General features: G+C 42.1%; 1 protein-coding gene across 1 annotated transcript; it reads left to right on the top strand.

Annotated features, from left to right (window-relative positions):
* Positions 1-10,972, top strand: LOC124290901 (serine/threonine-protein phosphatase 6 regulatory ankyrin repeat subunit B-like). The gene is made up of 3 exons (XM_046727742.1): positions 1-95; positions 2,919-3,809; positions 10,447-10,972. Exons 1-3 carry the CDS (start codon positions 1-3, stop codon positions 10,970-10,972), a joined length of 1,512 nt encoding a protein of 503 aa, XP_046583698.1.
* The last annotated feature ends 2,530 nt before the right edge of the window (positions 10,973-13,502 follow it).

Genomic DNA, 13,502 nt, shown 5'->3' with positions numbered 1-13,502 from the left:
ATGCCTAAAGTAGAAGTGCCTACTTCACATGGAACAAAGCTGGATGTCATGCAAGCTTTGCGAACAAATGACAACATGCGTGTGGTACTGACCAGGTAAGAACCAATTGGGTTTGTGCAGTAGTTCGTCCCTGTCACCAGTCACATAACCCGCTTGTAAGGCTCCCGTTCAATATACAAGGTGTTTACTTTATGGTCGTACTGGAAGGTGACTTATAACGTGACATTGTCACGGTCCGATTAAGTAATGACACGTGTCCAAAATCAACGCGCACACCCCCTCCCCGTTTTTTTTGTCCTGAAAGTTTATAAGTTTATTAAATAACCATTGAAACTCAAATGAAGTGTGCACCCCCACTTTCTCAAGAGTGTCCCCACCCCCACCCCCTTCTCAAAAACCTATATCCGCCCTGTTGCCAACACCATTCCATGTATGTTGAACCCATGGTTGTTTTTTTTTAATAGAAAAAAGAAGTCACGACTGAGAATAGCATGTATTGTTTTTGTTTCAGTTTACTCAGAACGCCTGTGTTTAATCGTACTCAGCACTCAGCTTATATTATCGCAAGATAGACTAACCCGATACTCAACTTCACTGAGAGATTTTAACAGGAAGGTGTGGACATATTCATGGTGATCCGATATATGCGTACGTAACTGTATGAAGGCTACTGGTTATCAATACACCACTAACAGCATAATGAATGCACATTGTACTCCACAGGTAGCTGTGTAAACGGTTATATATAGGTTGTGATAAAACGCGTGAACAACAAAGCTTTGTCAATGTAATGCAATCTAGGCACTACGTTCTTGAAAGGTATTAAGAAGTTGCACGAACATGAATGCATAACACGTTTTTATTCTCTATCAGACATAATGCTTGCTCCTTTATAAGGTGAACGCGATCGGTTGGTCAGGCTTGCTTGGAACGTCGTTACAAAGTATAAAAATTTTATTTTTGAAAATGTGTCATGTGTTTTCACTATGTATGTTGTCTATATCGTTCTATATATTACATTACCAGTGAAGATCCGGACTAGAACTGATCTTCAGCAACCCATGCTTGTAGTAAGGGGCGACTAACGGGATCGGGTGGTCGGGCATCCTAAATGCGTAGATCGATGCTCATGTTCTTGATCACGGGATTGTCTGGTCCAGCCTCGATTATTTACAGACCACCACTATATAGCTGGAATATTGCTGAGTGCAGCGTAAAACTAAAACCAAACCAACCAAACCAAACCAAAACATATTACATACCAAGGATGAGTTTCGGGATTCGGGCGGAAGGGCTAGCCTAGAGGTTGAAGCTTTCGCTACACATGCTGAAGACTCGGGTTCCATTCCTCACATGGATACATCATGTGAAGAACATTTGTGGTGTCCGCCCTTCCAGTGTTCAGTATCACTGAATTGCAAGTGAAATTTATATTCCCCTTTAAACAGCATGAGTTTAAACACATTTTATTTGAAGAACTTATGGACGGTACAAACAGTTTTTTTCTTCAGTACACAAACATTTCCTTGTGTATATGTTAAGGTGGTTGATATTCATTGGAATGACGAAAAATGTGTTTGTTTTGTGAGTACGTCATGAGCTGTAAGTCTTGAAGCAGGTTCTAAGATTTTCTCTTACGGGTTGTGTATGTCGTGTCCATGGCAACCACCATTGGGAATGTCACAATACAGCCTACAGGTGAAGTCATCCCAAGGGATTAGACACACTTCTACTACACTGCCTCTCTAGGAACGACTGTTCGCAATTCAAGTGATCATGTGTCCGGGTTTGTTATGTCTCTTGTTGCTGACATTCAAGTATTATATAAGAGTTAATTAACTCGCCAAGTTTTAGACAGAACCATTAAAGAGCCATATGCATTAAGAGTACGTGTTTATATCCTGCGTTTGTTCTTTACAGTGCGTGCACTTATTAAATGCGTGAACCTGCGTGCGTTTACAATAAACAAATATACCTCTGTTCATACATTGGTAGTGGGTGACCTTAAACACACACACTTATTCGATCGTTCTTTTCTGAATACAGGCTGCTAGAAGAGGTATCATCCTCCCAGTATTGGCGGTGATAGTGTCTAGCATGGTGATAGCAGTTTGACGTGTTGGAGTCTTGCCTGCAATAGTGTAGGTCATCTCATGCTGGCACAGTTTCGGCCAATCAAACGGAATGGCGACAGCACCTGCGTAATGACATCATAAAGGCATTGCTATGGTAATACAATATATTGACACGTTCCCTCCACTTAAGAGAACACTGTACTGTTAAGTATATTACAGACATTCATGTAAGTGGTTGTCTATGTCGGTGAGAAACATATATTAATTTATTTTAATTACCTACATGTGAAAGAAAGCCAAATTTTGTCTTTAAATGCAAATTCTCAAATTTGAAAAATATCATGAAAAGCCAAAGTCCTCAGTTCAGCGCTTGTCTGATGTTTGTTACAAACGGGAAAAAGATATTGTGAGCGAGTCTAATTGGAATTAACCAATCAAAGTAAATTACTAAAGAGTTATTTTCACATATGAACCTGACCGTCATTTCCTGAACAATCCCTAAACCTGCCTGGACAATTCAAAACTCAAGAAAACCTTTTGGGCCTTACTGGTTGTGTATAAGAAATTTCACATTTGAACCTTTGTAGATTTTAGAATGAATAACGAGGCATCTGAACCAACACTGGAGAATTATTAAAATCATATATAACATTTCTGTCATCACACCGCAGACAATAGTTCGATTCCCATTACGTGGTCACCAGTCGTGATATTGATCTGATAATATAACATTATAGACTCTTGTAGAGGTCGATATAGGTTTTTATTGACCTGAGTAAAACAATATCGACCGAGCTTGCGAGATGCATCACGTGATGATACTGCCCTCCATGATGCCTGCAGACTGGGAAAATTCGACAAGGTGAGACAACTCCTGTTTGAGGGTCGAGTTGACATCAACAGCAGGCACCGCGGGAGGACACCTGTACAGAAGGCAGCCTACAAGGGCCACAGAGACGTGCTGGACCTACTGGTCAGTAAAGGATGTGACGTGTCACTGCCAGATGACGACGGTAACAACATCCTTCATGTGGCCTGTATGGGTGGGCATGTGAAGATAGTGAAGCATGTCATTAAGAAGGACTTCGTGAACCTCAACAGTAGAGGACATTGCGAGACAACACCTTTGATGGTTGCAGCAAAGAATGGACATAAAGAGGTCTTTGATCTCCTTCTGAGTAAAGGATGCGATGTGTCACTAGTAGATGGTGACGGCAACAACATCCTCCATCTGGCTTGTATTGGGCAGCATATGACGATAGTGAAGGATATCCTCTCATACGACATCATCGACGTCAACAGTAGAGAACAGAGTGGACGGACGCCGCTGATGTTGGCGGCAACGAAGGGACATCACGAGGTGTTTGATTTGCTTGTCAACAAAGGAGCCGTTATGGCACTAGTGGATGACGACGGTAACAACATACTTCACCTGGCCTGTTTTGGAAGAAACGTGAAGATTGTGAACTTCGTTGTCTCTAAGAACATAGTGGACGTGAACAGCAGGGGAGAGCACGGGAGGACGCCACTGATGTTGGCGGCAATGAGGGGACACAGAGATGTCCTTGACCTTCTTGTGAGTGTAGGTGGCACTGTGGGGCTATTGGATCACCATGGTAACAACATCCTCCATTTGGCCTGTATCGGGGGACTGTTAGAGATGGTCAAGCATGTCCTTTCACATTACATTGCGGACATCAAAAGTATGGGACAGAACGGGATGACCCCAGCCATGTTAGCTACGTGTTTCGATCATGAAGACGTGTACCACTTACTCGTGAACAGAGGAGCGAGAAAATCAGTTTCAGATGACATTTACACAACAAGAGATGTTCAGTGTTGATCCTCCGTCGACTTCCACCATCGCAACAGTATTTGACATTCTGCTGTGCTCTCCATTTTCTCTTAACACTGACAAGAAAGATTTGCTTATATTAAATTGTGTGCAGATGTATGTGGTTCACTTTCGGACATTATTCTAGCATAGGACAGAAATGTATTGAGGGCGTATACTGAAGTGTGTGGTACATTATACCAACACAGGACAGAACAGTGACGTGTATTGAGGGCGTATACTGATGTGTGTGGTACATTATACCAACATAGGACAGAACGGTGGCGTGTATTGAGGGCGCATACTGAAGTGTGTGGTAGTTTATACCAACAAAGGACAGGACAGTGGCGTGTATTGAGGGCGTATTCTGAAGTGTGTGGTACATTATACCAACATAGGACAGGACAGTGGCGTGTATTGAGGGCGTATACTGAAGAGTGTGGTACATTATGCCAGCGTAGGACAGAACAGTGGCGTGTATTGAGGGCGTATACTAAAGAGTGTGGCACATTATACCAACATAGGACAGAACAGTGGCGTGTATTGAGGGCGTATACTAAAGAGTGTGGTACATTATGCCAGCATAGGACAGAACAGTGGCATGTATTGAGGGCGTATACTAAAGAGTGTGGTAAACATAGGACAGTGGCATGTATTTAGGGCGATTACTGAAATGTGTGGAACATTATACCAACATAGGACAGCGGCGTGTATTGAGGGCGTATACTGATGTGTGTGGTACATTCTACCAACATAGGACAGGACAGTGGCGTGTACTGAGGGCGTATACTGAAGTGTGTGGTACTTAATACCATAGGACAGAACACAGTGCATGAATCCCCTGGTCTACAGATGTCGCGGAATGGCGTCATCAGATTGTGTATCGACAAAAGTAGAATAGTTCATATGAAACCAAGCTTACACAATACACATCATAAAATATCCTGCATCAAGTTTTGCTTGTTGACAAGTCTAGAGTGATATGTGTTGATAATTGTAGTTTTGGTTGTATGTTTAAAATGTTTTCAATACCATTGCAGCACATGGTGAAAATTGCTTAAACGTTCAAAAGACACTTAAGTTTGATGAATTAAGAAGATTCTGTATTCAGTGTGAAACGAGACCGGGGCTAGCGAATTCCTTTACAAATTGCGTTCTGGAGGATACATATTTCCTTTGGTTATTTTGTATCTGTTTCACAGTTTGGAATATGCTTTTATAACATTTGAATTTGATATGTAGTGTTACAAATCAACATGTAGGAGGAAGCGTGGATTTCAGTGTGAAATGTCATTCGAATATGTGCATAGTTTCTCAGGATCATTACATGAAAGGCTGTGAAATCTGAAAGGTTGTGGCGTGATTTTAACAGGAGTAGTTACCTCGCTTGGTTGTTAGCAAACATGACAGAATTGATCGTTCTCGAGGTTTCGGGATGGGGCTGTTTCCAGAAGACTGGCTGTACCGATTCACGTTCGTTTCGATGTAACATTTATCTTCCTTTCTTATCAAGTGACAACGTACCCGGAGAATTCCTGCCGGCTTCCAACGTATTCTGGATTCAAGAACTCACATTTTTCTATTTCAAATCATACGGCAGTGTAATGCTTGACATTCCAGATTGCACAGAGACATTTTGAAGGGCATGTTTCTCATTACTGCTGCCACACCCACTTTATTGCTTTATACGAATATAGACATAAACCTGTGTGTTACAGTAAATTGTAGTCTTTAATACTTGATCTTGTGTGGTTGTTTATTTATACTACTCACACTTTGATAAGGATCACAAAAATTCACAACTTTACTTAAACGTAGATTTATAATTTGAAATTGTATCCATTTAAAACTGGATAAATAATAACATGGCAATAGTTTGTTGAAATAGTAGGCGTCCATAATGTCCGGATAACATTTCTTTTGTTAGATTAAAGCCTGACCATAAATTTTGCTATCTTCAAGTTTTGTCCCAACACTATTCTTCTCATCGAATCTGTGTTTCATCGTGATGGGCGTCAAACACAGACACATAGAGATACTGACAGAGGGACAGGCAGGCAGGCACTCTGGCTGTTTGCTTTGCAAAAACATCTAAGCATTGCCATGGCAACAAACGTTCTAGAATCTGTGCTTTACTAAGAAAGTGTAATCCCAAATGTAACATATGTTACATCTGACCACTTTCTAAATGGCATTGTGTAGTCACTGAATGTCGTGGTTCCACCAAAGGCCGTTGTCAGTCAGGACGTGTTAAGGCTTTTCACACACTTTTTAGACATAGTTTGCCGTAGTTTATTCTACAAATCACTCCCGATGCTTGCAGACATGACAAATTCATATTCGGAATTCAACTTCCATGAGTATCAACAAAACTCCGGTTTCGATTTCTTTCTACCTTTATGTCTCTTTCCTTTAGCAGAGTGTGTACTGATAAAACAAGAAAAGCGTCTGTAAAATCCTCCTCTAACCAAACCAGGATCCACCAGTGAACATAATCCAGTGGTGTCCACCGCTTGTGCTTCTCCATATTGGTCCTACAGATACATCCAGTCGTCAGACAGGTCGGTCACCATGTAATGGAAGGAGGTCAAGGTACACACACACGCACGCACGCACGCACGCACTTTTCGTCGATGTATTGATATGGAATGTGTTCAACTACAAACACAAACAAGTCCACATGGTATCTGATTCCTGGCAGCTAGCAGGTCTGTACAGCAGTGACTGGTGTATGTGATCATGGTACTAGTGAGTATACCTACCATGCTACCTTGAGCATGCACTAGTGCGTGGATATGTGCGCTATATAAATATCCTATAATAATAATAATAACTGGGCTGTTTGTATCAAAAGGTTTAACCTCAAGAATACAGGTACGAGATCCGCCGGATGCAGCCGGTCACGTGTAGAAGACACCCAGGTCGCGTGCTTTCATCGACACATCGCTTCTGGTGGACTCAATACAGGGAGTAATTATTGTTTATCACTGTAGCTGCCATATTCCAGTCTCATCACGGACCCCTGAAAATACCCAGTACCAGACAACCAGTGACTGAACGCTCGACACCCTGTATACCCTCTGTATCAAAACGTTTGGGGTGTTTGGGAACCGATTCTGGAGGTCTTATAGATTGTTGTTTTTTTTTCTGCTCTCAGATATGTGACCGTGTAGCGACTATGTTCATATATATATTTTTTTGCTTGTTTAAAGCCGCATGCATCAATATTCCAGCTATATGACAGCGGTCTGTAAATAATCGAGCCTGGACCAGACAATTCAGTGATTGATATCACGAGCATCGGTCTGCACACATTATGATACAGCGTCATGCATCAGCCAAGTCAGCGAGCCTGACCACCCGATCTCCTTAGTCGCCTCTTACGACAAGCAACTGCTGCTGAAGACCATCTAACCCGGATCTTCAGAGGTCGTCGTGGTTATGGATAAGATGGATGAACGGGAAACGTATGCAAATAATAGCGACGTTTGGATACAGATCGGAACATTGTGGTCAAGCAAGTCTGTTCATGGTTGGCTACGTCTCCAAGAATTTCTTCGAGGGGCATTTAGAAGCTGCAGTACTGAGTCAGGAATAATACACGTAGGAACGAATTCATTATTAACATAATTATTGATACTGCAGCGTAGTATACCCTCATAATAGCAATAAAAAAGTCGTTCAGCAATCAGCCAATCAAACAGAACAGAACAATATATCTTATCGATACTTGGAACTGATATTTTGAAGTCTGGAGCAAACAATCCAGTGGTAGATATCAAGAGCAACGATCTGCACAGGCAGGATACGATGACTTGCATCAACCAAGGTATCGAGCCAATCCCGTCACCCTTACAATAAGCATTGAGCCGAGCTCGAAAGGGTGGGGGTGGGGGTTCTGTGTCTTCAGTTGGGCATCCAGATTTAGGAATATACAAAACAAACAGAGAATATATGGAAACATTTTACTTATTTTACAGTACAAAAAATTAACAACAGAATGTAAAAATATAGTGAATAAATTCTGCATAATAGAAAGTCGTGATGTGATACAAACACAAACTCCCGCCATATAAAGTAGAACTACGGTGCCGGGTAATGCTGTTTGGTGGTTTGGTAAAGTATCCTTAAAATCAGATATTTAATATTATAGTTCTGAAGACCTCCGTGTCTTTCCGATCCTTATATTGCGGTGGACGATGTTGATTGGATGGTTCAATTCTTGGCATATACACATATATCACAGATACCGGGGGATCTCACGTCGGTACATGTAGACAGTAGAGGATACAGAGAAGGAAGGGAGCCACACTTCCGGTGATACAACAATATAATATATAAACAAGGGAAACATGTTTGTTTCGTTGATAATTGTTTAACTCCACATTCAGAAAGCCGACATAGTCTGGACCAGTGGTTGACATAATGAGCATCGATATCAAGCAGCAGCATACGACAATATGCACCCCGAGACAGAACATGCAAAAGTGTATGAAACTCGCATCTCAAACTGATAATGTTTCATATATAAACACATGACTTTATCTCAGTGCACAAGGGACACGGTACATTGTTTTGTGATGCGTCACACTCTAGAATTATAAAAAATAGAATAGACAAGATCGCAGACGTAGAAAATAGGATTTCAAACACTTGACACAAAAAACCCGCCTGCAAAATGCTGAGGTCGATCAGGAAATGTAAAAACTATGTCTGTTCCATATGTTATTTATGCGAGCTTAACTTGGGCATCACAGGAAACTGCTTAAATACCTTGAATATTGTTACATCCGGGCTTTCCTGCACGTGCGATCAATTATGGGGAAAACATCGATGCTTATGGATAATTTGTTAATTGTTTTCATTTGCGAAATAGCGAAACTATTTTGTATATACAGTATATACAGGTTACATTAACCCAATTAACAGGATACTTCAGTATAGCAACATACATGGGAGCAAATCACGTACTTCTGTATAGGACCCATAACCGCACTATAGCGGGGACACTCGGTCGACAGTCCGGCCCTCTGCTTCAAGAGCGGCAGCCATCATGCGCCAACACGACTCCTGTACAGCTTCTTTAAATAACGTTCTGACAACAAGTGATATATTTGGTCGCGTTCCAACCAGGTATATATTGTAACAGTTGCGTTTGTTGGTTTGTAGTCAACGCCGTACACTGTGATATTCCAGCAACAAGGTCGGCGGTCTGTTACTAATCGAGTCTGGACCAGACAATCAGGTGATTGATACTGTGGGCAACAACCCACATCGTCATTGTGTGAAGATACGCAATCATCCGAGTCACCGTGCCAAACCTCTCCATCCTGGTCACCTGTTACGACAAGCAGGGGGCTGCTGGACAAGACGTCTAACCCACAATCCCCAGGAACACTTGATAACAGAAGGTTTGGTTTGATTGTTGTTTAACGCCGGTCTCAGCAATGTTCCAGCTATATGGCGGCGGTTTGTACATAACCAAGGCCGGGTCAGACAATCCAGTGATCAACAGCAGGAGCATCGGTCTAGGATTAGGATTCGATGACATGTGTCAGCGAGTCTGATTACCCGATCTCGTTAGTCGCCTCTTATGACAACATAAGCACAAACACAAGTAAAACAGAACGACCATCGAGTGAACACTTTCTCAGCCCGGTCCTGACTGGGTCTGTCCTCTTCCAATGGACGCACGGACACTCATATGCACTAGTCAGATCGTTAAAGAATGCTGAAACGTTGATGAAGTACAGAACATGATGAAGCTGCTGTTCATGATGATGACGATGACGTTGTAGTAGTTGTATTAGTAGTCATAATCATAATCATCGTTTTTCTTCTTCTCCTTACAGCACACTATACAGGCGAAGATGATCATCAGGAGCTGCGGAAGAAAACAGTGAGTGAGTGAGTGAATGGCTGGGTGAGCGAGTGAGTGAGGTGGTCTTCACTCCGCTTAAACCAGTAGTCTAGTATGATCAGGGGTTGCCAGCCTGATGCTGGACGTAGATCGCTAGTAACAGAGGCAGTAGAACTGTACCAAGCAGGTGTATGGTACTGAATAATGACAATAACAATAATAATACAGCCTGACTGTGTCAGGTTCGCCCAAACTGCTGCATTTGTCATGTTAATATGTAAAATTTAATATAGGCAACATCCCTTATAACAATAAATCTGGTATTCGAAGCCAATGTTGAGGCTCATCGTAGGTCCTTAACTATGAACTGTTCTGTAACCCCGAACCCCCTTTTGCAAGCCTCCAACCCCCAAACCCCATCCCCAAACCCCCATCCCCAACCCCATCCTCCATCCCCATCCTCCATCCCCAACCTCCATCCCCCAACCTCAATCCTCCATCCTCCATCCCCCCAACCCCAACCCCCAACCTCCATCCTCTATCCCCATCCCCATCCTCCATCCTCCCAACCCCAGCCTCCATCCTCCATCCCCAGCCTCCATCCTCCATCCTCCATCCTCCAACCTCCATCCTCCATCCCCAACCTCCATCCCCATCCACCAACCTCCAACCTCCAGCCCCAACCTCCATCCCCATCCTCCACCCCCATCCTCCAAACCTCCATCCTCCAACCCCAACCTCCATCCTCTAACCACCAACCTCCAACCTCCAACCTCCAGCCTCCAACCTCCAACCTCCATCCTCCATCCTCCAACCTCCAAGCTCCACACCCCAACCTCCATCCCCAACCTCCATCCCCAACCTCCATCCTCCATCCCCCAACCCCCATCCCCCACCCCCCATCCCCCATCCTCCAACCTCAACCTTAGTACCCAACCAAACCAGGATCTGGTTAATGCAGCGAATTTCATGCTAAGTGCGGGGTTGAAAACAATATTCACCCAGACCCTATCATTAACATTAATTATAACTAAACATTTGCTATCAGACAGGTGTGAAGGTCATTTTAAACCTCCGAATGACCAGTACACGTTTACAGCTTACCTCCACAACAACGACACCAACTCCAACGCCGATTATGATGTTGCTGTTGTCGTTGATGATGTCCCAGATAGCCTGGTAGCAGCCCTGGAAAACAAGTAACCATAATGAGCAGGTCAGGGATCAGGGCATCACGTGTGTTAGATTATGTGAGTACTGAGCCGACTAGTCCTGGGTTCGAATCCCTGACTTGCCAGTATTGTGGTTCCAGACAAGTCAGCACCATAACCATACATGCAGTGATCTCTTGGGCTGACTTAAACGATTGACGATCGGAAATGTCGTCGACAGAAAAAAATGTTAATGTTGAAAAATGTGTTATCGATAATATCATACAAAAATTATGCGATAAAATTCAATTTTAATTTTCTCACACAATACACAAAGTTAGGTATTATTCATGGGCTGCTTCCAAGTTATGTTCAGGGTTGTTACACTACCTTGTCTATCTATGAGAGAGTTATTACACTACCTTGTCTATCTATGAGATGGTTGTTACACTACCTTGCCTATCTATGAGATGGCTGTTACACTACCTTGCCTATCTATGAGATGGTTGTTACACTACCTTGTCAGTCTATGAGAGAGTTGTTACACTACCTTGTCTATCTATGAGATGGTTGTTACACTACCTTGTCTATCTATGAGATGGTTGTTACACTACCTTGCCTATCTATGAGATGGTTGTTACACTACCTTGTCTATCTATGAGAGAGTTGTTACACTACCTTGTCTATCTATGAGATGGTTGTTACACTACCTTGCCTATCTATGAGATGGTTGTTACGTTACACTACCTTGTCTATCTATGAGATGGTTGTTACACTACCTTGCCTATCTATGAGAGGGTTGTTACACTACCTTGTCTATCTATGAGAGAGTCGTTACACTACCTTGCCTATCTATGAGATGGTTGTTACACTACCTTGCCTATCTATGAGATGGTTGTTACACTACCTTGTCTATCTATGAGATGGTTGTTACACTACCTTGTCTATCTATGAGATGGTTGTTACACTACCTTGTCTATCTATGAGAGGGTTGTTACACTACCTTGTCTATCTATGAGATGGTTGTTACACTACCTTGCCTATCTATGAGATGGTTGTTACACTACCTTGCCTATCTATGAGATGGTTGTTACACTACCTTGCCTATGATGGAGACAGTCGTTACACTAACTTGCCTATCTATGAGATTGTTGTTACACTACCTTGTCTATCTATGAGATGGTTGTTACACTACCTTGTCTATCTATGAGAGAGTTGTTACACTACCTTGTCTATCAATGAGATGGTTGTTACACTACCTTGTCTATCTATGAGATGGTTGTTACACTACCTTGTCTATCTATGAGATGGTTGTTACACTACCTTGTCTATCTATGAGATGGTTGTTACACTACCTTGTCTATCTATGAGATGGTTGTTACACTACCTTGTCTATCTATGAGATGGTTGTTACACTACCTTGTCTATCTATGAGATGGTTGTTACACTACCTTGCCTATCTATGAGATGGTTGTTACACTACCTTGTCTATCAATGAGATGGTTGTTACACTACCTTGTCTATCTATGAGATGGTTGTTACACTACCTTGTCTATCTATGAGATGGTTGTTACACTACCTTGTCTATCTATGAGATGGTTGTTACACTACCTTGTCTATCTATGAGATGGTTGTTACACTACCTTGTCTATCTATGAGATGGTTGTTACACTACCTTGTCTATCTATGAGATGGTTGTTACACTACCTTGCCTATCTATGAGACCTTGTTACACTACCTTGTCTATCTATGAGAGATGGTTGTTACACTACCTTGTCTATCTAGGAGATGGTTGTTACACTACCTTGTCTATCTATGAGATGGTTGTTACACTACCTTGTCTATCTATGAGATGGTTGTTACACTACCTTGTCTATCTATGAGATGGTTGTTACACTACCTTGTCTATCTATGAGATGGTTATTACACTACCTTGCCTATCTATGAGATGGTTATTACACTACCTTGTCTATCTATGAGATGGTTATTACACTACCTTGCCTATCTATGAGACGGTTATTACACTACCTTGCCTATCTATTAGATGGTTGGTACACTACCTTGTCTATCTATGAGATGGTTATTACACTACCTTGTCTATCTATTAGATGGTTGGTACACTACCTTGTCTATCTATGAGATGGTTGGTACACTACCTTGTCTATCTATGAGACGGTTATTACACTACCTTGTCTATATATGAGATGGTTGTTACACTACCTTGTCTATCTATGAGATGGTTGTTACACTACCTTGCCTATCTATGAGATGGTTGTTACACTACCTTGTCTATCTATGAGAGAGTCGTTACACTACCTTGCCTATCTATGAGATGGTTGTTACACTACCTTGCCTATCTATGAGATGGTTGTTACACTACCTTGTCTATCTATGAGATGGTTGTTACACTACCTTGCCTATCTATGAGATGGTTGTTACACTACCTTGCCTATCTATGAGATGGTTATTACACTACCTTGTCTATCTATTAGATGGTTGGTACACTACCTTGCCTATCTAGGAGATGGTTATTACACTACCTTGCCTATCTATGAGATGGTTATTACACTACCTTGTCTATC

The sequence above is a fragment of the Haliotis rubra genome, unplaced genomic scaffold, assembly GCF_003918875.1.
Source record: "Haliotis rubra isolate DU_JTF1 unplaced genomic scaffold, ASM391887v1 Scf478, whole genome shotgun sequence".
Taxonomy (NCBI): domain Eukaryota; kingdom Metazoa; phylum Mollusca; class Gastropoda; order Lepetellida; family Haliotidae; genus Haliotis; species Haliotis rubra.
Note: the sequence above shows the minus strand (reverse complement) of the source record. Positions and strands in the feature narration are given on the sequence as shown.